We start from the raw sequence: 27,271 nt of genomic DNA on the forward strand, positions 1-27,271 counted from the left end.
TTTAAACATTGTTTCCATTGCAAAACAACTCTAATTTGCCAAATTCGAGCATTTGTTATGATACGGATTCAACTTTTTGCTATTCTGTTTCGGTTACGCGTATCTAATATGACACAACAACATTTTATTAGTTTTGTGTTCTTGTGACTGGAACACAATTAAAAATGTGAAGTCGCAAAAGGGGTTTAGTTACATAGGTTACACGTTTATTACATAAAAAAACTAACTTAACCGCCTAGCCTAATCGCACACGCACCCTGCTTGACCGCTTGCTAATTGTCGAGTCCTTGGTGTGTGCTCGTCCTGCACACACACGATCCGCGATGGCCGCGCCCTGACATTGCATGTGGACTGCTGTCAGCCTAAGGTCTGATGGTTTGTCGGGTGGGTCGGGAGGCTCCCGGCTACTCCTAGGCGCCCTATTTTGGGTTGTAGAGACCTGAGGTTCGTGAGGCTCATTTACCGCTTTGCGCTAGATAATGGATTTCTGATTTGAATCCGATCCTTAAATTCCCTTTTCCCTTCTTTCTTTGTAGTCCATCCTGTGTTATATTTGCCTTTGTTGATAGCTGTTTTATGTAGTGCCACATTAATGATTATTATTATTATTATCAGACTTATCGGTGAATGGTTGTAGTCCGTTGTTGAAACCATTTGTTGACTGTTTTGTTTCAGTCCCGTAAAGGCTAGGCCAACGTTAAACACAGTCGCTTATCATCCACACCACAAGCAATTGCTTCAACACAGAAAATATCATGCATCACGAATACAACGAATACAACTACGATAAACAAACGACAAACAACATCGAAACACGCTAACAAGAGATACAACCGAGTATGTCCGGGATAAGGCAAATTGCAAGGAGGAAATGCCTTGGAAGATGGGGCATAATTCAACACAACGGTGTTGATAATACGGCAACAGCTGTCATATTGGAAGAAATAAATAAATAAAATTGAATGAAAGTGTTATAAAAATACTAGATCATTAAAATCAACTTGAATTTATCATATTTTTCCATCTTCTCTATTCCATAACTACAATTGAAAAAAACCCTTTTAAACCACGTAAAAACCACTCCCAAAAGTATCCCCGTTAATAATTTAACATTAAAAATGGGCATACTGAACGGTTTTTCGGTAACGGTATCAAACGGTTTTTAGGTGGTCTAATAGTTTTCACTACATTATTTTTTTTACTTTTTAATCGAAAAATCCCGCTATAGAATTTGTGCATGGATTTCAAACGATTTAAGAAAAAAGTTTTCCAAACCTAATTAAATAAATTAGCTTAATTTAACTAACTAAACTTAATTGAATAACTATAACTATAACTTAATTAAATTAACATATAAAAAATAACCTGGTACTCATATTTACCAGGTATTCATAGTACCAAACTAACTATTATATAATATTTAATTATTATTTCATTGTTCTGCAGTAATTACATAAGATTATAACAACGGAATAGATTTTTTATAGCTTTGGTAACGGTTAATCGAACATTTTCTTTCACAAACTTAGTTAAAAATAACCGTACACATGCATGTGCCAATAGAATTATTTATTGATCATTGAACATTTTATTCTGACTATCATTTCCAAGTTAAAACTATAAAAAAGGTACAGAGTTCATTTGGCTTGAACTAAACGATTCAAAACAATATAAGACAGTTTTCGCTACTCAGTGTAACGGACAATTCATCAAAAAAATACCCATAAAACATCATCTTATATTATGTTGCTCTACGCACAGTTACGATAACACAACTATCGAGATCCTATAAACTAAAATGATTGGAACAGTTCACTAACATATACCACTAAAGAAATTATCGCTTTATTCATGGCTGCAGATATGAAACCATGCAAATCTTCTCGTATTGCACAAATCCCTTTTCATCACAATTAGCACACAAAGGTAGCTTAAATAACTACGCCGTGCCAAGAAATATCCTAAAGAAATTTAAAAGAAACTTTAACCACAGCATGAACACGGGTCAAACGGCTCAACATGTATACAAGCATTTAATCTGCAACATACTCAATGTAGCAATAACATGTTGCGCTTTATAAATAAAATTACATTAAAATCACGGACCTTATCGGCAGTTATTAGTTCGTTTGGTAATCGTTGGTATTGCAGATTGCAAACGATTGTATCGAATGTAGCTTTTGATTGATGGTTTTCAACATTGCGGTTTATCTCTCTGTTACATTTCCTTCCGAGAAATCTTGTTTACATCCTCCATGAAACAACTTTCATACCTTGGCTAAAGTTAAATTGAGTTTGAAAATTTAGTAGCTTTTACACAAACTTCAGCAACAACGCTATGTTCGAAATCCGTGAAATATGATCAATATTGCTATAGTTTATCGCTTTATATACTTTCGTCTATGTGACACCTAATGGACACTTTCGTAAGTAACATCGGCATGGAAGCCCTTCTCATCAGCAGTATATCGTACGTTCTGTACTCGACCGTCCGGCAATAAAATGTGATACTCTCCACGCGTAACACCATTGTCATGGTTTTGTACGTGACCGAAATCATTTCCAGTGTGGAAATCTCGTACTCTGTATCCGAATGCATATCCTTCCGAGTCCTGCAAACATAAACAGAAGAAACGAAATTATTTTGTGTAATTTCTAGACAACTGCCGCTGTATGCTTCCGTACATCATAATGTTCGCTGCTGGAATGGTGATGGTGGTGATGCTGCTCTTGATAATGATGTGATATTGATTCGCTATGCGGAGTAGCAGGCGTACTGTGAATGTTAATATGACGATATGTGTTTGATTCATGGCCAGCCTCTTCTTCGTTAAATTCGTGATGTTCTATTATTTGAGTTGGAATTGCGTTACGCGATCTGACATCGTCCGTTGTATGACTGGGTGTTCCAATGGTGGGTCCTACTAAATCGGAGTCCAAAACGTCGGACACATCTTCTTTAATCGGAGTGTATTCCTTATGCGATGGTATCTGCAACGGGAGGTTCATCTGTACCGTGTGATAGATACTGTCATCATAGATTGCTGTTCGTAATTTTGGACTATGATCTATTTGGACTGATCGATAACCCGCTCGAGACTGCTTGGGTGTCGGTGTTGAAGATTCTGGAAATGTCACTGGAGCTGTACTATCCTGAGGACGATGCTGTTTTTCTGTGCTTCCGATCGGAACGGGCATGTGTAGGAGTTGATTTAGCCCCTTTAATTGCACACTCGGGCGTTGTCCGATTAAAGCCGATAGAGCCGCAATACTTCCTCCGGATGTGTCTATTTCATTCGATTGTTTTGTGGATGGTTGCGATGTATCGATCAAATTATTGTATTTTTTACTATCATAGTAATTTTCTTGCTCACGAGATTCTTCTTTGGAATCAGGAATCACAATTTTCATGCTCTGGAAGGATTGTGCTGGTTCTTTTACCGATTTACTATGGCCATAATGAAGTTCAATCGGCCCGTAAGGATTATCATATCCCTGACCAGCATTTTCGCTAGTTCCCGGACTTGTGATATCTTTATCATAAGATATCGATATACTAGGCTGAACTGTGATCTTAGTACGTGGTTGGTTCATTTTCACTGGAACTGGTATCTCTTTTATCACGTATTGAATCTTGGGCCGCTCTTTTATGACAACTTCTTCCGGACTCTCTGTATGTGATGCTTTGTAATCACCATGCTCAGCGGATTGTGAACCTAGTACTGAATTAGAAGACACTGCAGGAGAAAAGAAAACTGCTCGTGGATGGTAACCAGGCGATAGCTCATTCATTTTGCTCTGCTCACTGACCGGCTTAAAAGTGTTCACGTATTGCGGACTAATTACCAACGGTTGTGCCGGAACCTTGTGATACAACCGTTTCGGTCGTCGCAGATCCGAATATGACCACCATGCCTTCGGAATGCCCTGTACTGATGAGCTCATTGATCTACTTGAATCAGTCGTTTCCGGGGACGCCACGGTATCCATACCTATTGTCCTACTTGGAATAAATCCAGTTTGTCCGTTAGACTCCTCTTCCACGACTGGTAGTTGTGTTTCCGAGAGTTTGACACTGGGCACAAACTTTGGTTCGGAAATTTTGGTCGTACTACTGTACGGTTTCTTTGTCTTCGGTTTCTTATCACCAAAAAAGTACTTGGGAGTTGATTGCACAACAGATCCATCCGATGTCTCATCTCTTCCTTTCCCATTCATGCGTTCATTTTCTTTAAGCGCTATATCTATCGCTTTCTGCACGCCAAGAGGGAGATCCTCGTAATTAGCTATCTGCTTCTGCTTTTTACCTCTGATTTTAATGCGTCGAGACTCCTCCGGGCTCATATCACTATCTTCGTCGTCTTCCACCGGTTGGACGTTTTCGCGTTTTTCTTTCTTGCTTGCCTCCCCGATCTTTCCGTTCGATACTGGACGATCAACTACTTCATCGAACACTTTTCCACGCCTGTAGCTGTCTGAAGACGTAAAGGGATGTCGCAAATTTTCTGTTACCTTTGCGCTCTTTGCAGTGTAACTGCTTGTTTCGAATCGCTTGGCATCTTCCAGTTCAAACTTTACGTAATCTCGCGGATCGGGACTAGCTGACCGTCGATGCCTTTGAGCCACTTTCGAACTACCGTTTACCATTTCACTTTTCTCTCTAGATACCATTGCATCAGCTAGTTCGAATCGAAGTATCTCTCGAGGAACCGGCTCAATGCGATCTAGTGGTTGTTCTTCGCGCTTTACGCGAGGTTTCGACTGATGCGTATTTTGTGGCTCTAGGTCTGGAGAGAAAATCATGGCATCGGATAGCTCAAACCTAATCATTTCTCGAGGAACTATTTCGAGTTTTTTAGGGGTTTTCGCTGATGCTTGTTTCCCATCCAAACGTTTCGTACGAACCGAGGTCAGCTTGCGCAAATTCTCGACACGAATTCGATCGTATTGTTTCTCTTCCATGTTTTGGTACTGCTCATGCGCAGCAGTATAAGCAGCCATCATTGAAGCTTGCGGAAGTGGATCCCGCATTTGTCGATACTTTTTTCTCAAGTACGCTTTCATTCCCTGAAAAAGAATAAACATAATTGTGTACTATACATCGAATGCTTTCCTGCAATATAACAGAAAAATCTTACATTTCGGCTTTCGGTCGTCGCCCGAAAGGCTGCATTGGGACGACCTAGCTCAAACACGTCTTCAAACACAGCGGCTGGCGATCTACTTCCCAAGACAGTCAAGGGTAGCAATAGAAGAAGCTGCATGAAAGAAAGAGCATTAGTAACATTGAAATACCTTTTTTGCGCAAGATGGCTTGTTAACCGCAAAGTGAATACATCCCACGTCGATAAATACATGCAAAATCGAAAAATTACTAACACTGACCCCAAGAAAGGAACCATATTTCATGGAACCATTTAATGTCTTTACGCCGACGCCGCGAAAGTGCGAAACCCCGCAAACCATTAAGGAAGCGACTCCATCTTTGTAATGCTAATGGATTCAGTGTTTCTCTTGCTTTCATTGCCCATGATCTTCAGTATACGTTGGAGATGCAATACGACCAAATACGCATAGTCGATCGTCCATGACGAATTACGCAAAATGTTGAACAATCTCAAAAAGCCTGACACCATTGACGCCAAATCAATCACATCAAGAACACATCGGTGGTCAAACGTTTACTTGATTTTTTTGTCTCGTCCATATGTGCCACTTAGCGATTTTCGAATGTATAGCATGGCAAACATTGCAAAGGTCATCTTGTTAATGTTGGACCTTCTGCTTCACTTCGGGCATTGTTCATGGTCAATATCAACTTTCTTCTTTCCGAAATGTGTCCGTACCAAAACCTTTAAAACTTTCCGAAAAGTATCCGTAGCAAAAACACTCTCGTTTCAGTCTGGCACACAGCACAACGTTCTTTATAGATGATGAGTAAGCACACAAGAGTGTAAGCGTTAATGTTCAATGTTTTCATATTCTGTCTTTCTTTGGAAAACGTGGTGGCTTTTTGCACCTTTGTTAATAATCGATAGGCGAATCCTTCGTTTTGGGCGCTTTGCGTATACTTTGCGTATGCTTCCGTTTCAAGTACCGCTCTTTGTTCAGGCTTTCAAAACAGCAGCAATCTTCCAACTGTGATTTGCCTAGAATCAGTAGATTTGATATGGAGGCAGCCGAGAATTTTTCGTGGATCAGAATTGTTATAAATTATCGACTTTTGCTTATTGAAACCAAAATTTCCGTGTTTCGTGTTTTGTTTTGTATCGACTTAGCCGTATCAACTTATTTTTACCATGTAGCAGTACAGTCAGTAATTACTACGGGGGTTTGATCCATATAGGATTTTTCCTCGATCCTGTCGTGTGAACACCGGCGTCGCTTTCTATACATTACCGAACCGCGCCTTAAACTAAAGTGTTCAGCTTTTTTGAAATGATACCAGATGAAAGTGAAAGAGTGGCTTTAGTGTCAGTAACACTTTACGGGTTAATTTTGGTCAAATATTTTACGTTGTGTAATTTGCAATCTAGTGATAACATACATCTGTAAGAATATGTTTTTTGGACAAAATTCGGAGAAAATAATAAAAATGCCATAATTTTGTAATTCAAAAAAGGGAACTTTGGTTTCTTAGTTATTGATAAAATTTTCGTCGCTCTGAGATATGCAGGGTTAATACATTTTACAACTTATATTAGTTATTATTCGAGGATTAAAATCCTTCGTTAGTTTTTATTAAGTTAACAGGTGGACTGATAATTGTTTGGCCTAACACATATATCGCGCTAGAAGATTTTTATCCATATCATATTTAGTTTTTACCAACCTTCAAACGAATTTTGTCCAAATTTGACAGTACTCGGGCCATAACCTAATGAGCTAGAGCATTTTGTGTGACGCAACTTTTGTGTTTTGATTAATTATGATAAAGAAGGAATTTCGCGTGAAGATAAAATATTGCTTTTTGAAGGGGAAAAATACAGTTTTAGCCAAAAATTGGCTTGATGAAGAGTTTTTGGACACTGTTCCACCAAAATCAACCATCAAATATTGGTATGCTAAATTTGAAAGTGGTAAAATGAGCACTGAGGACGATGAACACGGTGGAAGCCCAAAAGAGGTGGTTACTGATGAAAACATTAAAAAAATCCACAAAATTATTAAAAGCAACAGTAATGTGAAGTTGATCGAAATAGGTGACACCCTTAAGATGTCTAAGAAACGTGTTGGACATATCGTTCACGAGCATTTGGATATGAGAAAGCTCTGTGCAAAATGGCTGCCGCGCGAGCTCACATTCGAACAAAAACAACAACGATTTGATAATTCGGAGCAGTGTATTTAGCTGTTTGAGCGAAATAAATCCGAGTTTTTGCGTCAATATGTTACCATGGATGAGTCTTGGCTCTTCCGCTTCACTCCAAAGTCCAATAGACAGTCATCCGAGTGGACAGGACGCGATGAACATGCTCCAAAGCGGGGGAAATCGCAACAATCAGCTGGCAAGGTTATGGCCTCAGTTTTTTGGGATTCGCAAGGAATAATCTTCATCGACTATCTCGAGCAAGGAAAGACCATTAACAGCGACTATTAAATCAAGTTATTGGAGCGTTTGAAGGACGAAATCGCTAAAAAACGGCCACATTTGAAGAAAAAAAAATTGCTTACCAAGACAACTCACCGTGCCACAAACCAGTGAAAATAATGGCAAAAATTCATGAATTAGGCTGTGAATTGCTTCGCCACCCACCGTATTGCGTAGATCTGGGTCCCAGTGACTGATTCCTTTTCTCAGATCTCAAAAGGATGTTCTCTGAGAAGAAATTTTCCTCGGATGAAGAGGCGATCGCCGAAACAAAGTCGTTTTTTTGAGGCAAGGGGCAAATACTACTACAAAAAAGCTATCGAAAAATTGAAAGACCGCTATAGTTGGTGTATCACCCTTGAAGGGATGTATGTTGAATAAAAAAAAATACCAAAATTGACCAAAAAAAGTGTTTTACTGTCATAGACCAAACAATTATCAGCCCACCTGTTAGAATATTTTTTATTTGACATGAGCTGCTGATGTATTCGGTAGCGCCACCGATCCCACACGACATTACCGAGACAAAATCGCATGCGTAACACTATATCCGACTAGGCGGTAAAAATAATGCGATACGGGCCGGCCGTTCAAACGAAACAAAAAAATGAAGATTTATTTTATCAGGGCCTATTTAGAATATTTGGTCACGACACTGATCAACCCTTCCAGAACGTTACCCCATGGCAACTGACAACCCTTTTTTTAATACTATTTCTTAAATTAATACCATTACTTAAAGCTAAGATATGGGGCGGCTTGGAGGAGAATCGGTAGCGTCGCCGGTCTTTTCACGACAGGATCGGTCCAAAATCCCATCCGGACCAATCCCCCGCACGCAGGACTGACTATCCAGCTATGGATAAATAAAGTCAAAGAAAACCAGAAATGGCAGGCTTGTGTAGGTTGTTGCGCTGATACTGAAGAATAATCTAAGATACATTTATAAATTCTAGGAGAATATGCCTTGGAAGATTGTACGTAACTCAACACAACGGTGATGATAATACCACAAAAGCCGTTATATTGGAAGAAATAAATAAAATATGATTTATAAATCGTGGACCTGACATTCAGTTTATAGATTGACGATCACTAGACATTTTGCAAATCTTCCACTGTGATCGATTCAAATATCGATTGTAGTCCGAGTGAACTACACACTGCACCACATTGATCAAAAAGTGTTTTGCTGCTATTTTTATGTCTTTTCAATTCAACACTATTGCGCCTCATCTTTATGTGATGAACAATTCACAAAGTTCAACTTCTCTTGATCTGCGCATCATTCACGGCATTCGTTTGTCCATTAGTGAGTGCGCATGAAACACAACGAACGATCGCAAATGCAAGTTTGAAGCGCGAATCATAAACCAGCGTATTGGTTGCTTCATTATGTCACTTCTTCTTCTCATACTCGTACCTACATTATCTTCTTTACTCTTTTCGTTTCTAGCTCTTTTCCCGTCTGCCGCAAAATTATTGGCTTTCGAAATATTTCACTATGTAATCTTGGTGGGTCATAAGTATTATCGAATCGATACAAATGCGCAGCTACCGTTGTAATCTTAAATTATTTTCAGGTTATTGTTTTGATTTTTGTTACAGCATAACATTAGACGAATATTGATGGAAATTGAAAAACATTCTCAAAAAGTGAAAAGTTATTGATATACTCTTTATCAAATATCCTATTGATGAATCAGCTTCCTTGCTTAGCATAGAAATGGCAATTGTGATTAAAAAAAAAACCAAATCATTCCCTAAGACGCAATTGAAACAATCACTTACCCAGTATTTCCTCATATTTTGTGATAATTACAATAACAACCTCCCTTGATTTAAGGATACCACCGAATGGATACGAATCCGCGGAAACGATACACGATACACGATACCGAGGAAATACGAATCACTTGATGTTCTTATACTTTAATATATTTGGTTTCCCTGTGTATCTCACACAACTGAGGGCTATTTTTTGTATTTCATAATTGACTTTAACGCGTTTTCATGTATTTTACACTAAAACACTGAACACACTAATAACACTCTGAAATATAGCAAACAGAATCACTACTCAATCATCACTGCAATGTGATTATTACATAGGTTCGCTTCTTCAATAGCAACGACGTTTTTTATTAGTATGTACAATGCTGACAAGCAGTCTGATATGTTTAATATTAAACGCACATCACTCTCAGGTGAAAGAAACAATACACCAACGATGCATATATTCAACAGGCACAGAATTTGTCCACACTATTGCACGGCAGTTTCATTCAACGAACCGCTCACCTTTGCCGCCAAGACGCTACTGAGTTTAAAAGAAAGAAATGTTTACTATAAAATGTTTTTCTTCTCATTTTCTTTGCCAACGAACGAAAAGCCACATATTCGCGGGCTGGGAGAGTGTGAAACATATATGCTATGCGGAATTTCTTTCATGTACACTCACACACATTCGCTCACCCACCGTATTAGGCAGCGCAACCATCTCTTCAATCGGTCATCCTCTACCACGATACCTCATTTACAACCTACCTACACCGCTATTCTCTCATGCTTATATCGCGGCGAGGTTCAATTTTACTTAGCGTTGAACTTTCTCTCACAACTTCGTTACCCATTCCGGTTGGTCTGATCACATGAGAGGAAGTAACAAAACAAGTGCTTGCCGTTGACAGTTGGTTCCCAACACCTCACGTGAGTCCTATCGGGTAGTTCCTTTTCAAGGCAATGGAATAATGCAGAAACATCGAGTGACTGGCAGCAAAAGTGGAAAAGAAAGGGAAAGTTCCGCATCAGTTAACAGCACACATGACCTAACTTTAATCGCCGTTTAAAAGTGGAAATATTGACGCCATAGAGTATGTCAAGATACGGATTTTTTCTATGTTGTATAAACTGTTCCGGAATATGTATTGTACAATCACAATTTGCATAAGCTGGAGCATCTTTTATGAACAAAATACATAATTACAAGAAACAATAGCAAAAACAGATTCCACACACCGCACACACACAGAACTGTTACCAATTTGCATACGACAGTAAACATAACAACGTTAGACATAACAATAGGTCCGTTCTGGATAGGAATCTTATCTTAGCAGACAGCGTATTCCGTCAAGATCATCAATATGAGCAAAATCAAATAAAAAAGAAGATAAATTAAATAACAATATAAAACATTTCATCAGGGTAAAAGTATATAAACGAATCATTAACAAAATTGTACTTTGCTCTAGGCCATTAAATACCGATGAATTTTTCAACAATACGTAACCTAAAACATGTACACATATTTTCATATACTTGTACATACTGTTTTAGTGATACAACATCATTTTACACATGATGAATTTTACATTCCACTGATAATGAAAACTCGTCCAATAGCTTCCTTGTTTGCATTGACGATCACCATAATTGATTGCATGCATCATCAAGTACTGAATCACGCTGGTACAAATTACGCCATTGATGGCCCCGAGAGAGACCTTTACCGATTCAAGCATGCTGGCTTGCCGCTATACCGGAAACTATTTCGGAATTTAAGTTGAAAAACACATGATTATGTATCAACAAAAACAATTAAAATAAAAAGGGAAGAAAAGTTGTATATCAGCGATGTCACACTGCAGACATGGATTGTTTTATTCAATTGCGGTAAATCACAACTAGCAAATGGTTGAAGAGTAGGAATACACGAATTTACAAAATATTGTTTAAAATTTGAAAATTACATATATTTTTAATCATTATCATTGGCCATTAATGGAAATTACGATTCAACTAGTAATTCACTATGTACTGATAGTTTTTATTTAACTCATCAAATTGTTTCATTAGCTGAACCAATTTGTACTATGCAATATTTGGAGTGGAATTTTTATTTCACATTTTCTTCAATGCATTTTTGAGGAACGTAGTTTACATATGATATGTACGTATTCAGCACTCTTCTGCATCTAATTTGTACAATCTGTGATTTACAAATGTACAACAATTTTACATTCATGTCCCACAATTGGTGGGAACCCTTTTCGTTATAATTCACAACTAGCTGTTTTGTTCCGAACTCGCAGCAAGTAATTACAGTCATGCTTCAGGGAAAAGGCGGGAATACAATAACAGCATATAATTTCACAGCTAATAATAGGTGCATAGTGTTATATGTATCGTCTGTCAATTTTGTACACATTTAATCACCACATTCGGTAAACAAAGAAAAAGTAAATCAATTGTACATACGACCAAGGCATCGAAAACATTCTGACAGCTGATCAATGTGCTAACGAACATTTCATCACTCGAAAGCGTGTTAATCGTTGTGCGTATTCGCCTATTAAATACTCCCCTTTCACTAATTTAGACTTCCGTTTTGATATCCGTCACCTTCTTTTGTACACTTCCCTTTTGCATCTTGTTTGCGATGACCGCATTACCTCATGATATTACATGTAAACATCCTCAATGTTGTTATGTCATGATTTAGCATAATTAAATCGCAATGAAACGATATCCACTCGGAAGTCAGGAGAAATGTCCGCATCCGCCGACGTCTGTCCGATCGAGATACGATTAAAAAGGAGTCAAGCTACTTCCCTTAACTCATCCCACTTTAGCAGTATGGCGGAAGCAAACTTGCAGTCTTTCCGCAAAATCGAAGGCTTCGAAATCGGTTTTCACGCTCCAACTTTAGCACATTGAGCTCGCAGTGTTGCTTTAAAAGTCTAAGAAATTAATGAAGCACAAGAAAGTCGTCTGACCGGATGATAGCTAGCAGATGAAAATGCAATAACCCACACCATATCCAACCTTCGGCGTGACTAGCGAGAGTGCACGCTGCGAACACTGTTGACAGCCGGTTTCTACAGAAAACCAACGTTCCCTTCCTTACCTTTGGTAACGATCCAAAGCGAACGTCTGGAATCTAAATGAATGTGGCAGTTTTGCTGTGCGCTTAACAAGAGTTTTTATGTTTGCGTATTGCATTGATTCGTTAGTCTCAAGGCTGCGATGCACTTATATTTCATACTTTCATAATCTGTCTGTTAATAAGGAATCTGCGCAATAAAACGATAAGTCGCTTGGAATGACGATTTAACGAAATGGTTCTCATTAGCAATTCTTATGACATCATATCTTTGCAATGTTCAAAATTTCTGATATGAGTTTGAAAATTATGCTAAAATTCTATCGAAGGACCTTTTTAACATATTTATGCAAAAAGAACAATTGACAATAAAATTTTACACAATCAATTGATGCAAACTTATTTTATATATATAACTTATTTAATTAAACCATTCAAAATTTTACTTCAAAATGAAGGCAACAAACATAAAATCATAAAAATAAAATGTGTGACTCCAGGTGAGTAAAAGCATAGATTTCTCTTTCCAATCAACTTTTCTCGCCCGAGAGCAGATCAACCGTGCAAAACGATCAACCCATTACATAAGTGCATTTCTGTAATGACGACGAATCGCCCATTGCATATTGCAATTTGAACTTGAAACATGCAATCTGCATACGTACTCACAGGTACAGGTGGGTACAGCTGGAAACAAATGAGAAATGCACGCCAAAAGGAGGAACCAAAAATAAGCTAACCGGTATAAAGAGAAAACAGCCATAATCCTTGCCCGTCATTGGTGGCAAACTTGTAGGCTGCCAGCAATATTGTCCTTTCGAGATTCGTATATGGCTCATGGTATATGGTAGACGTAGTAATTTGTTTCGATATCATCCAGATATATACTATAAAACACATCATTCTACAGCACAGTTTAAAACAAAAGACGATCTACAGCTTACAACAGATTGTCCATCATGAATAAAAACAAGTTTTGTTTCGTTGCGACTGTTCTGATTTATCTTGTCGAAGTTTATCCAACAGTCCGTTATGGTATGAAGAATTCGTAAAGCCACAACTTTAATTATTTAACTTTCATATTTTTGCTGGATTTGTTTAAATCTAACAATGTATCGAGGTATTCAACGCTGTACACTGTCTTTTGTAATGTATTCTATTATTATTTTGAATCAGAGGTTTCCATGGTTATGTCATGAGTTCTGTATACAACAAGTACTGCCTAATAAAAATATATAAATGTTTTCAACTACACCTAAATACAGCGTTTCTTGCCATCTCTTTTTCAACATTGTCGACATTGATCTCAACAGCATTGATTTCAATGTTATCTTGATGTGATACTTACTTCTAACTGCATCGATGAATACTGCTTCTATTGTAAATATTCATACTTAATTTTGAACAAATTTTGGTAACATCAAATTATACATGTTTACTTAACAGGACCAGCCCAACATCCCATCCGAATTAATCTCCCGCACGCAGGACTGACTATCAAGCTGTGGGTAAATAAAGTCAAATAAAACCAAAAAAGGTTGTTGCGTCGATAAAGAAGAAGAAGTACGGTGTACTATTCTGTATTACGAAATCCAAAATCCTATTTTATATAATCTAAATCTAGTTCAAACTAACTAACAAGCTCGCAATTTGCTTACTCACTCAAAAGCAGTCAATATGTAAAGCAAAATAGTAAAATAATAGTTGGATAATTGTTGCATAAGATATTGTGTGTTATTAACACGTTTTGGTAACCAAACAATCGAGATAATATTCAGAATACCTAGTATCGAACTAAGAAACAAAACTTTCATCGTACCTTTCTTTACCTTTCCTTAACAAAAACAACTAAAGAAAGCGTACAAGGAATAAAAACATTTGTGTTTTCTATTAATGATATATTAATGAATGTCCGACAATTCGTTATACATACATGCATGTCATTTTGTGTTTTAAAACGAACACTGCAAAAGATTAAAGTTGCATTAGAAAATGACTTTAAAGCAAAACATGACATATACACACCACATACCCTTTTACTTATTACATGCATCTCATCGTTATTTACTTTTTCAACTTAAATCTCCCTTGAAATGTACGCTCTCTCACACAGTTCAATTGTTGGACTAGATACCTGTACTAAATGGATACTCACCTCATTATACACACTTCTATATAACTATTCACCTACTTATTCCAACGCTGCGTGCGCATCACTGATCGTAAAGATGCGATCAATAACAACGTAAACAGTAGATGCATTTCATTACGCTTTCGCTGTTTTGTTTCGGATAGTTAGCTGATGAACTGTGAATGCTTTTCAAGAGAATATTTGGACATGTGTGGTCATATCATCGAAACATAAGAGCAAACATGAGACTATGCAACCACCTAGTCAAGCATTCCGAAACGTTGTTTTTTTATTTTCCCATTCCAAATGTTTACCCATCATTATATAACCTTTCTTTGTTAGCAGCTACTTTCGTTGAAATCGATGATATCTGAAGATAAATTTTCCAAATTTGGTGTTTTGATTGTACATGCAATGTAACGCCGTGTTTATTTCCTACTTTTAAAGCTATTTTTGATGGTCTGATGCTACGGTTTTTGTGTCAAAGTTGCATTGTAAAATACTGAAGTTTTTTTTAAGGTTTTGCTGTGCCATCTTTTAAAATAAGTTTTATATAAAACCATCATTAAATATTTTCTGGAAATAAATATGAAACACTATTAGCTTCACTCTATTATATTAAGAAAGAAATTTCTACGAAACACCCTGCTTTTCAGTTAAAAAAATATCTTTCCATTATTGATTTATAATCTTATCATTGAATACACAAATGACTTCCTAGATGTGCCCAATAAACTTCACTTTCATTTTAGATTTACGGTTTTAGATTTATTTTAGATTTTAGATGTAACGGATAGTTACATCGCGCAAAACCCATCGCTTGATAAAATGCCATAAACCAATCAACATGCAGATCGCTTTTTTCTGAAAACGATTTTCATTTCATATAGACGTGCTAAAGAACTATTGAGAAGGGAATTGCTCCCCTTGCTCCCCTTGTAATTGAGAAGAATTGGTCTAATTAAATATCTATACAATATTCGTCCGCTTTCAAATGAAAAAATATAAAAACGAAATGCTTAAAATATAAACTAGTTTACACAAGATTTTTTAAAGAGCAATATATTAAACAAATTTTGATTCTCGATATCTATCCACTGTGAAAATTTTATCAACGCTCAGAAGAATAAATGCATTATTTATTCGGTATGACTTATGAATTTCACTCAACTCTTTTTGTGATTTGGTTCCGTGTTGGAATAGGAGAATATTAATTGTAAAATAGATTAATTTTTTCCACCATGGAACCCAAGTGAGTGGCAAATATTGAACAACATGATCATTGTATAGGTATACAGATGTGAAACAAAGCATTCCTCGTGAATTTCCTTTCAACATTTGCATTTAGTGGATTGAAAAATAATTAATTCCAACGACGTTAATATGCATATCCGGTCATGTTTGACGGTGAATTGTGCGTATAGTTTTAAGATTAAAGCTGTCGTACCTCAATAAATATATTCCATCCATCTATAGTAGCTGTTGCTGTTGCTCTACGGATAATGTCATTTACGTTAAGTAGGGAAGAATTCCTTGATTTCGCTTTACGTAATGGTTGTACATTGCAATAAAAGTTTAAAACGTGAGTGGAAGCTGACAAATATTTTAAATAAAGTATAGCAATTTCATATTGTATCACTGGTTATATGAATGCGAAACCAATAAATTTATATTCATTGAAATCGACCTAGTGAAAACCACAAAGCTAGGAATAAACATGAAAAGTTGTTTTAGTCTTGCTGGTTCACGATACTCGTCGGTAAAAACTCAATGGAATGAAATGATTTCAAATATTGAATGATCAACATATTTGTATATTGTATATTTGACCTATATTTGTATTGTGCTTTGTGTGAGAAAATCACTTCTCTTAATGACCTTCATTTGAATGAATGTGTGAAATTATATCTCGTAAAAATCCATGCAATTCTTCACAAACTACCACTTCAAACATCTTTTGATTGACCACTTGAAAGCTGATAATTGTTTTAACGATTCTCTCTTTGTCTCTACTTCTCTGTACTTTTCACCCTTCATAGCAGTAATCGTGTTCGGAATTCGGATCACCGCATGGAGGAAACAATTTATACGAATACATTAGATGTCGTAATTGTTGGCACGCATCAAACAACTTGTTAATAGTCCCATGTGGTCAACAGGGTTTTGAGGTATTTCATATATATCATAGAGAGATGATGAACTTTAAATATGGCTGAACCTTCGAGATATAAAAGTGTCTTAAAACTGCATAATGAACGCTGTCAACTATCGGGCCTCGGAATTTTGGAGCATCAGCGACACAAATATCGAACTACGTTTATAACAATATTTCGTTCAGGAACAATCGACGATCCTCAATTGTTGAGTGAACTTTGTTTAACCATACCGAAAATATCCACAATGCATCAGCATACATTACACGTTATCCTACACCATATGGCCATTAAGGCTCTCATCAAATCATCCGGATTATTTTGATTTCCACATGCCCTGTCCTCGCGCAAAGAAGGAAAGGAACGGAATCGGATTTTTTTCTTAAAGTAACTTAATGAACCTGATAGGTTTGTTAAACCAAGTTCCACGAGAAAACTAAAATAATCCTGCATGATATGATTTTTACATATTCGTTGCCATTATTAAACATTTTAGTATAATTCATTTACAGTTTTTGGTTTACAGACAGATTTAAATTTACATTTGTTACTATGAATTCTTCGCAACTTTCAATAATATCTTTAATCAGAGCCCTGAAAACATCACTAAACAGAGGAAGAAATTTAAACGAACAATCTAAAAGAGTGAGGAAACGAATAGTATGTCAGGATCGAATGATCTTTTTTTAATGTAAAAAATACGACGTATATTAAACCGATTCGAACCAATCGTAACCATCAATTACCTTGATTTTTCTTATAAACGTATTTTGTTAAAGTTTCTTAAATGATGATCTATTCCGTCGTTCAGTAATTATCTGCCCAATTTTAGATAAAATTCAATCCTTACAAAATCCAACCTCCTTTACAACAATTTCGTGGCACACGGACAGCTTTCACTCGTGACAATGTGATTGGTGATTGGAATGATTCCCTAAAACAGGGTATATTTTTTATATTTTAAAAGATTATTAAATTTTGCATAAGATCATTGAATAAACGTGGGCACATTGTTGTTACTATGAGTGTTGCATGCATTTCACTTCAGCTTTCTTCAAATGTAACAGAAGCAAACGTTAATTTTCGCGAGACGAACGAATCATGTAGATGCAAAAAACCTACTTTATGAATTTTTATACACCTAGGTTCGATCATTGCACGGAGGGAACGGAACGAATCTAGTAGGTTCGGAACGAAAATCCCATCACTAGATACAATCAATTCAACAACAAAGGCATTGTAGGAAAGGGCGGCTAGGTGGCGTCATGGTAGCAGCGCCGGTCTACGCATGAACGTATGGGACCGGACCAGGCATGTCCTATCATTGGTATGGTAGGTCGTTACGCCAAGAAGAGGGAGGAAGAAGATAAACAAATTTCCGTTCAATTCCAAATAAACCCTTCGATTTCACGTACCACAAGTTAAAAGTTGTTGCGAATACAACATGTCGGTTTGAAATCATTTCATCAATACCTGTAACTTGATGAAGAATCGTTATCGTTTGCCCAAATAAACATATGAACATCGATGGGCGCAATACACGTGGCTGGAAACAAACGTGGCGACAATAAAATTAGGACGTCTATTGTTAAGACGCACATAAAATATCGGCTCAACAACATTGAACCAAGCGGGTTCGAGTCGCTCCCAAAACCAGACAGAAAACAGGTAAAAGTATGCACATTGTAACAAAATAGGATTTAGTGGTAATCGATTTTGAACGTAAAACAATACGCCCATAAATCATACCGATTGGAAACAACCACCACTAGGATCGCTGATTTTTTTTAATCCATTTTATAGAGGCTTTGTCAATCGGCTGACATTCAACCTCTTTGCTTTACATCTAATGTATATTTATTTTCTTAGTTCCCCAGTTTCCTTAGTCCTTCACAATTCATTCCATAATTCAATTTCTTCAATAAAGTCCAAAATATTGCTTTCATTTTTATCATGGTTAGCTAAGATGCTATCTAAATTACAATCTAAATTATTTGTTATTCTTTCTTTAACATATCCTGTGTAGTCCGCAAAGGTATTGTTCGCGATCGATCCCTACGTTGTGTTTAAAAAGTTTCTTTCAACCAGTGAAGTGAGTTTAAGCCCGTTAACGGGGTGGTCGTTCAGCGTGCGTGTCGTTCTATTCGCGGTTTAGTTTACAATGGTGGAAAAATTACTAATCCGAAACGGCCCTAGCACTAACACAGTTACAAATAACGGTAACGCTGTCCCAGTGAAAATATTCACGGTATCGGTTGAGACGCCAGCGGATATAAAAACTGTCAACAATGATTAGCCACAGGCTGTGCCAGGGAAAGTGTAAACAGGTATGTCTAACCGTTAAGATTTTCCCCACGGTATGAACATCTTGCAGGATTCGTTTTCAGTAACCGGTGGCTGTGCGAGAGTCGTGTATGTCCAATTCTTAATCTAGTAAGGTTAGCTTGTTCCTTGCTACTCCGGTTGCTTTCACAAAGGGGCCACTGAAGATTTTATCATTCAAATATGGTTTTCTTTTAACTTCCACTTTTCGTTTTGCTATGCCTGAGATCTGATATTTTTTTTTTCATTTGTTCAAATCACGTCTGTAGAGAGTTCAACTTAGTTACCGAAGTTAGTTCTCGACCTTAATTGGTTGCGCAGTCTGCTTCTGTATTACCTTTAATACCGCAAAGACCTATACCTATCCAGCAAAAGGTGATTTGAGTAGTTAACCCCAAATTTTCAAGAATTTGAATGCGGCCAAGACACTAACGCTATCGGTGGAAGTTGCTGCTTTTCCTGCTGCTATTATCATGGCAATCGCTTCTGCCGAGAAAATGCTGGTATGGTCCGGGAGCTTGATTGGGGAACCGTCGTTTAACGAGACGATTCCGCATCCTGCACTAATATTGAAGACTGTTCCATCCGTGTATATTTGATGATGACTTCGATATATTTCTTCCAGCAATGTCGCAACAGGTTTGATACCTGTTGATGTTTGATTCATCATCGACTAGTCTATTATAGGGCTTTGTTAATGGCCGGATTCCATAAGTTGTTTGTTTTTTATGCAGGGTATTGGGAGGTTTGTCGACTACATAAGGGCATCCTCAGTTCTTTTTATAAAGGTGTCAGTTTTGATATCTTTTTCCAGGAAGCGAGCAGCAGTTCCGACTAGTCTCTGTAGAATGATATGTGAGAAAGGGAGCTGTCACTTATGCAGATCAGCGATAGCGTGAGACTGATGACCTAGGCGCCAGTAGAATGCCACAAAGTAGTATGATAAAGAGGGGCTAAAGATTTTTCTATCTTCTGTCGGTGTAACGATACAATTTCAATCCCATATAACAGCATATATAACATTCCCATTCCCATATATACCTAAAGCCAAGCTGTAATAATCTGAATCAAAACATCTCGGTTAGCCCGATTTCTTCCGAATCCTAACATCTAGAATAGGTTAAATCGATTTTTAGAAATTTACTTGGTGAAGATGCAATGGACAACGAAAGATAATATTGAATCAGATATAACCCATAGGATTATAGCTTTCCTAACATTTGGTATGATATTATATTTTATAAGACGTTGTTTTAGTGTGTGTCGTGTGCAATATGCAATATGCAATATGCAATATTTTGCATTTTCCAACTGAAATATCATATCTTGTGTATTTTGTCTAGTTTTGTAGTCCTTTGATTCCGAATTGCAGAATTTGTCTGCATTCAGAAACAGATTTGGCAATGGACACTAACATGACATCATCGGCATATAAAAAAGGTTATATTGTTTATATTGTTAGGAATATACTGATTTAGGGATTCTAAGGTTATCAAAAATAGTTTTGGAGATATAATTGCCTCTTGGGGAACTTCATTTATAAGGTTTTTTTTATTTGATAGTTGAGACTAAATAAGGACTTTGAAAGAGCGATTGCTTAGAAAATCCTGTATATACGATGTAAGGCGACCATTACAATTCCATACTTTTAGTTGTTTAAGTATAGTATATAGCTATGTTCTATCAAACGCTTTAGACAAGTCTAAGATGGCACAGTCCATATGAAGATTCTCATTTCTTGCTTTGGTTAACATTTCTTCAAAGGCAGCGAAATATGTTGAAGTGCAACTACCCGTTTTAAAGGCATGTTCATCTTTCCATCAGTCTTCTATTTATCATTCTTTCTAAAATCTTGCTTATGTAATTCAGGAATGATCGCTGATGGATGTTTAGGTAGGATTCCAGGATGTAACCGTCATTCACAAATCTGGTACACGCGTACGTATTAGGATACATCCTAAAATAACAATTCATAAAAACACAGGAATGCTATGTGCATATGGAAAAGGACAGAAGAAAAAAGAAAGTAAGGAGAAAATTAGTGTTAAAGAATTTGTTTGTATATAAGAACCAATTTTTAACATAATAAATTAGATTCAATCAATTACTCACCCGAGGAGGTTATCTTTCATTTCGAAACGCTTTCCTCGCATACAGCAAACGGTTGTTTCTCACACCCCATACCCGAATTGTATAGTATCAGATCTCCCTTTTCTGCGACATAGGTTCTCCAAATTATTTGGTATCTGGAACAACTAGCGAGAAGGTTGGAACCTCCTTGAAGATCAACGGTGCAAGATCTTGCTCGGGAAAATTCCCTACAATTTTATTTTGCTGCTGCCAGCGATACTCTCAAATGTTAGGAAAGCCAATACTGCACTATTTGACAGTTCAACAAAGGATTCTACTGTACATTGAAATACATCATTCCAAAGTTTTCAGAAACGAGTTTTCAGAGCAAAAGAATTAAAAGTCTCTTAAAGCCATAAAAAAAATCCGAAGTTTACAGCAAAGCGGGAAACACGTGTTATACATTTTCCACTGAATAACTTTATCAAACCGGTTGCAAACAATATTCTACGACTACATTTCGGATTCAGATTTGATTTTCGACCTTCTATTGAAATTCAAATATCTGCGCTCGGATTGTTGTGGATACTATGGGGACATGTAGTGTAAATATGGTTCGCTGTAAAGAGTTAGGTTTACAATAACATTTTATTCATAATCGGCACTGGAATATGTCTTCCCTATCTATATATCCTACCGAACCACCCAGTTATCAGCAACGTTAAAAGTAAAATCTTATATTATTACATACTTTTAACATTCAACTGTTTTTAAACTATTTTATTCCAAAATTATTGGCTTATAAAACAATAATAAATAAACAACCACGTCATTGCTCGAATTTTAGTCAAGAAAAGAAATTATCAACCCATTTAAAAATTACACTTTTGTTTTAATTCATCACCCACAAACCCTATTGTTTATATAACCTAGTTATTCGCTTTAGAAAGGGGAATACCATGTTCGTCTATTTCTACAGATGGCACTAATGGAGGCTTAAATCCTCCGTATTCAATGCGTAGACTCTTGCCATAGCTAGGGCTTCGCCGGAATTTTACATCACTCTTTACTGCCCAATGGTCGTCTAGCAGTGGGGTAGGACCTACGTAGTCATCCTTCACAATTGGTTCGTGGGGAATGTAACCAAAATTTCCTGCAACAATTGTTATTATTATTGTTATTGCAATTATTGTTACTTCCATAACATACCAGCATAGGCATCTCCATTGAAAGCTATTCCAAAGGGGGGATTTGATTTTTCGTGGAAAAAATGTGCTTGTGCATTCAAATGATTCCCATCAACTATGACCGGAATCGATGCAGACGCTCCGTAGTGCAAATCATTTTTTGGATACCGAAGGTTTGGTTGAAAAACATACTTTCCCGGTGATTCTACAATGACTTTTGAAGGATGTTGAGCCTTTGGAAAAAAATTATCTACGAAATGTTTCTTCTTTTGTGTCAGAAACTTTCCAATGTCGAAATGCTCATGATGAACCGTTTTTATAATAGAATGTGTTGGTTTGAGCTCATGGATAGGTAGCGTTATGTATTTTTCTACAGGATATGGTATAGGTATACCAACAGGAATCTCCACTGGATAGTGTACTGGAACTTGTACGGGAACTTGCACTGGATAAGGCCGATCAACTATCTTCTCCACTATTTTTTCCACTGGATAAGGACGATCAATAATTTTCTCCACCGGATAAGGTACAGGACGATCGACAATCTTTTCTACGACCTTTTCAAATGCCACTGGCACTGGGACCTGAACGTGTTTTTCAACAACACGTTCTACTTCTACTGGACGATCGACAATCTTTTCGATTACCTTTTCTACCGGAACTTCTACTGGAATTGGACGATCAACAATCTTCTCTACAGGATAAGGACGATCAACATAACGTGCCACCTCGACAGTTACAGGCTTTTCTACAATTTTCTCTACTGGTACCGGCCGGTCCACGACGTGTGTCACTGGATAAGGGACATTGACTTGCTGTGTCACTATTTTCTCTACCGGTATCGGTTTTTCAACTATCTTTTCCACTGGTATATGTACCTGATGCTCGATTGGGATTGGCCGATCTACGTACCGTGTATGATAGACAGGCTTCTCCACAATTCTATCGACCGGTACAGGCACTGGCTTTTCGATGTATACTGGTTGTTTGACGATCTGTTGTACTTTTTTTTCTACATATACGGGCTGTTTTACTATCCTTTCGATTGGTTTTTCAATAAAAACCGGTTGCTTCACAATTCGGTCGATTGGCTTCTCTACGTACACTGGTTGCTTTATAATTTTGGTTTTTGTACCATACTGATGTACATTTGGAGTCTCCTGGCTTACTAATATATTCTTTATATTTACACTTTTTTGTACTTCAACGACTGTTTGCTCCTTGAACTTTGTATCACCATCTAGACAATCGTCAACTGGATGGGATTTATCTGCATTGGACAAACGTAAGCCAGCCTGAATTGGGGCCAAATATCTGGATGACACGGGTTTTGGCGCAACAGTAACAACGGTTGGAGTATTTCTTAGTGTCGTTAAAACAAGTACTTTGGGTGTTTCTGTTGTTTGTGTACGCCGCAAATGCGCCGTAGTTGATCCACGTAGTCTTGTAACTGTTACTGGATTGATTGTGGTAACTTCCTGTTTGGTAATGAGAATTCCCTCATCCTTGCTGCTGTCATCACATGGTTCGGCCGGCTTGCTAGCCAAAATTGTGGTTTCTTTCAAATATTGTCCATTGTTGTGATCTGCTGATTCACCAAGAATTTCTACATTGATTTGCTTTCCATACGATCTGTTGTTGTTGAGTTGACGGCTCGGGATATCGCTCGACTCTGCTCCATCGCTATCACTGACTATGATAGGCTGATCGAAACTTTCCTTTTTCTCCGTGTACTGACTTTCACTGGGAACACTATCAGCCGTTTTGGAATAAAGCTCTGAAACATTTTGCGCATGTTCTGTGATACCCTCTTGTGCGTTATTGATATCTACCACATCTTCATTGCTTACTAAATTCTGGGTGCTTGAAACTAATTTCTTGATGCCAGAATCGTCGATATATGTATTTTCAGACTCGTTCGGTATTTCCTGATTTCCTACTACCGGCTGAACTAGCGTAACTAGTTGGATAGGAACTGCATTCGAACTGTATGCAACCGTTCCTGACAGAGCATCGTTGTTTTGGATACTATATCTGAAAGTTAGTGAAGAATAATATATTGTATAAGTGTCTGCAGAATTTGTTGCTAATTTTAAAGGTGCAATTCTTAAACTTTCTTACCCTTGTACGTATTGCGATCCTTGATGATCAGCGATATTGTCTGTATAGTAAACAAAATAATTACTGTTCGGTGAATTGTTAACGAGATGTTGATACCGCACTACTCCATGAGGTTGAAATCCCTAAAAATACAAGTATTATAAACAGTACCCTAATAAAGAATCTATTGCTGCTTGATAGCACATAATTTCTCACCTTTTCTTCAGGTGCAATTGTTGACAAAAAGGAACGCTCTGATTGATGCTGTTGTAAAGAAATTACATCATTTTGATTATGTCCGTTGATATCAGAGTTCTCCGCATGGATCTGTATCCGTAAGATGAATGTAAAAAACAATGCTAGTGGCACCAGCATTCTGTTTATTTCAAATTTAAACTGCAAAGAAAAAAAATAGATTATTAGTGAAAGTTGACCTTACACCTTGTTAAGGATTGAGATAGGATCGATCTGAAGTGACCAAACGAAGTTTGTTAACAGCACTCAAGAGCGAACCCGAACGGGAATAGAATTAAGAATAGCGATTAAGACAAAAGGAGAAATATAGATTAGTATTGCTTTAGAACCGAACCAAATCGAGCGCCAATCTAAATCTTAGCTTACAATTTTCGTTGACACACCTTATGTTAAAACCTGTACCATCAATTACCATGAATACAACAACATCCAATTTTTTTACATCTAGTCATTTTTTTAATTGTAATTGTAAGTATTCAGGAATATGCGGTACAACCTTGGGATTACCAAAATAAATAAAATTACGACTCAAAGAGTAACTTGTTCCTTTTGAACTGGAATCAAAAGGTTAGTATACCAGTATCGTCGGAACATCTCTGAAATTCTTCAATGAAAGCTTACCTTAACAAACCAAAAATTTCAATATTCACTGGTTTCTTTGTCTTGCTATCCACATTTGATTTTGTTGTATGCAGTATGCAATATTACGGAAAAGCAATGCAATACTTTAATAGAAGAACCTTTGAAATAGTATTACATAGTCATACTGTGTTAATCAATAAAATAACTTAAAGTAAAAACGTGGCAACGACGAAAACCATTGAACTCGAGATACTTAACGCTAATCCGTTTAAGTTTGATTTTCATCTCTCAAAATTGTTCTTCAAAAGGCTCGGATATCCGGACTAGATTGCTTTGTAAAGAGAATCAATTTTTATCACAGTTTTTAAGTAAAATGTCAGTTTTTCAGACGACACCAAAGATACCCTTTTTCAATGGAGCAGAATTGCACATACTATTTGTTTACAAAACACTCGTGCAAATATTGCAAGAAAGTTAGGCATAACGAGAGCTCATGTGGCTGTTATGCATATAAATGTACGTTATTTGGTAAAGCGTTTGATTATTTAAAGAAACCCAATTTAACGGTTATTTCCATCAACCAAATAAGGACTGCATTTCAACAAAAGTATCGTTCTTATTCATCGATGATCTGAAATTACTCTACAGTTCTATACAATATAAGATATCACGATCACTTCTATAAATAAATCGGACACTCGAATCTTGCTAGGGAAACTTGGATCACCTTTGTTACATACTACCATAGGAAGTGCGACGAGCGCAGCTTTTCAAATGCTTGATCTGTCAGCCGTCCAGTTTTAAAGTTTAATCAAAGCATGCGAATGTTATGTGATAAACAATTACCGAAATCTGTTCAGTTTGCAATGAATCTATCTTTTCGATACATGCAACGTGTCATGTTCCTCAATCTGTAATCAAGTTGATTCGGAACATAATTACGTAATTCAGGAATATCAAAACAGATTCCCCAACCATGGCCATGTTCACTATAACACTGTATTCAAGAAATCTGTGATCTGGTAGTAATTGTATATTAATTTTCACACCCTCTTTATAATCATTGTAGCGAAAGCCTTCAAAGTTTCGGGCCTTCCGATTTCGATTTAGGGAGTTTACGATTTTACTTGACGACATAGACCCTCAATCATTTGCGCCATTTGGAATCAGCTGAATTGAAGCAAAGCAGACTGTCACTTTTGCAACGCTTTTGCATAGTAAACGTTTCATGATGGTTTAGCCCGGTCCATAGACTAACAACTACCACCACAGATTCCGCTTGTCTGAAGCTTGCGCATATTCCGTATTCCCTTAGAATACGCTTTTATGATATGGAATCCTACAAGAATCCTAGAAAGCTAAGTACATAGGTATTTCACAGGATAATTTTTTGTAACATTCTGGTTTTCGATTATGACTCAATGCCCTCATATGACGTTCGATGCCAACAGGTTGGTCTAAAATCACTGGAAAGTGGACGAGACTGAGTTCATTTAAACTGATTTAAATTTAAATTGATGGGTTGTTTCTGGGCGTTTCCGTTGTGCTTTCCTGTGCACACACTTCCCGGGGAGTCTCCAAATGTTTCTCTCAGCATACTAAATACGGCTAAAATGACCTGAGACACTTCAACAGCGTAATGATTTGTTTGTAATATGAATCAACTATTAATACCGATGCTACTTCTTTTTTCGGTTTGATCATAGAATTTTCGACACAATTGTAGCGATAGTTCGCATTTCGTTTTTCTGACCATCTGATAATGAACAAACCATGAACAAAACGCGCATGGTGCAGTGCATATTGAAACATATGTAAACTTGTACCAATCAAATAAAAAAGGCCATGGTCTCCAGGACTCTTGGAAATTCTGTATCTTGATAATTGTCATAGTAGATACAAGCTTTTAAATGTCGCAAATCAAGTCAAATTATCCTGATTCAAAACTAAAACTTGTACCAATCTACTCCTTCTTTATGAAGATCTCCAAGAACA

General features: G+C 37.0%; 2 protein-coding genes across 2 annotated transcripts; both read right to left on the reverse strand.

Annotated features, from left to right (window-relative positions):
* Positions 1–2,411: 2,411 nt before the first annotated feature.
* On the reverse strand, positions 2,412–9,397 carry LOC128298672 (uncharacterized). The gene is made up of 4 exons (XM_053034441.1): positions 9,383–9,397; positions 5,139–5,258; positions 2,686–5,067; positions 2,412–2,612 (listed from the first exon to the last, which is right to left on the reverse strand). The coding sequence occupies exons 1-4, from the start codon at positions 9,395–9,397 to the stop codon at positions 2,412–2,414; spliced, it is 2,718 nt and encodes a 905-aa protein (XP_052890401.1).
* Positions 9,398–22,081: 12,684 nt separating this feature from the next.
* LOC128298443 (uncharacterized) lies at positions 22,082–24,814 on the reverse strand. The gene is made up of 4 exons (XM_053034194.1): positions 24,656–24,814; positions 24,461–24,582; positions 22,362–24,373; positions 22,082–22,305 (listed from the first exon to the last, which is right to left on the reverse strand). Exons 1-4 carry the CDS (start codon positions 24,812–24,814, stop codon positions 22,082–22,084), a joined length of 2,517 nt encoding a protein of 838 aa, XP_052890154.1.
* Positions 24,815–27,271: the final 2,457 nt, after the last annotated feature.

This window comes from Anopheles moucheti, chromosome 2 (assembly GCF_943734755.1).
Source record: "Anopheles moucheti chromosome 2, idAnoMoucSN_F20_07, whole genome shotgun sequence".
Taxonomy (NCBI): domain Eukaryota; kingdom Metazoa; phylum Arthropoda; class Insecta; order Diptera; family Culicidae; genus Anopheles; species Anopheles moucheti.

Coding starts and splice junctions, on each gene's coding strand:
- LOC128298672 (XM_053034441.1), bottom strand. Junction 5,068..5,138: donor CGACGACCGAAAGCCGAAAT/GTAAGATTTTTC, acceptor ATTCTTTTTCAG/GGAATGAAAGCGTACTTGAG. Junction 2,613..2,685: donor CCAGCAGCGAACATTATGAT/GTACGGAAGCAT, acceptor TTATGTTTGCAG/GACTCGGAAGGATATGCATT.
- LOC128298443 (XM_053034194.1), bottom strand. CDS start 24,814: ATGCTGGTGCCACTAGCATTGTTTTTTACATTCATCTTACGGATACAG. Junction 24,374..24,460: donor GGATCGCAATACGTACAAGG/GTAAGAAAGTTT, acceptor ACTAACTTTCAG/ATATAGTATCCAAAACAACG. Junction 22,306..22,361: donor CAATGGAGATGCCTATGCTG/GTATGTTATGGA, acceptor CAATTGTTGCAG/GAAATTTTGGTTACATTCCC.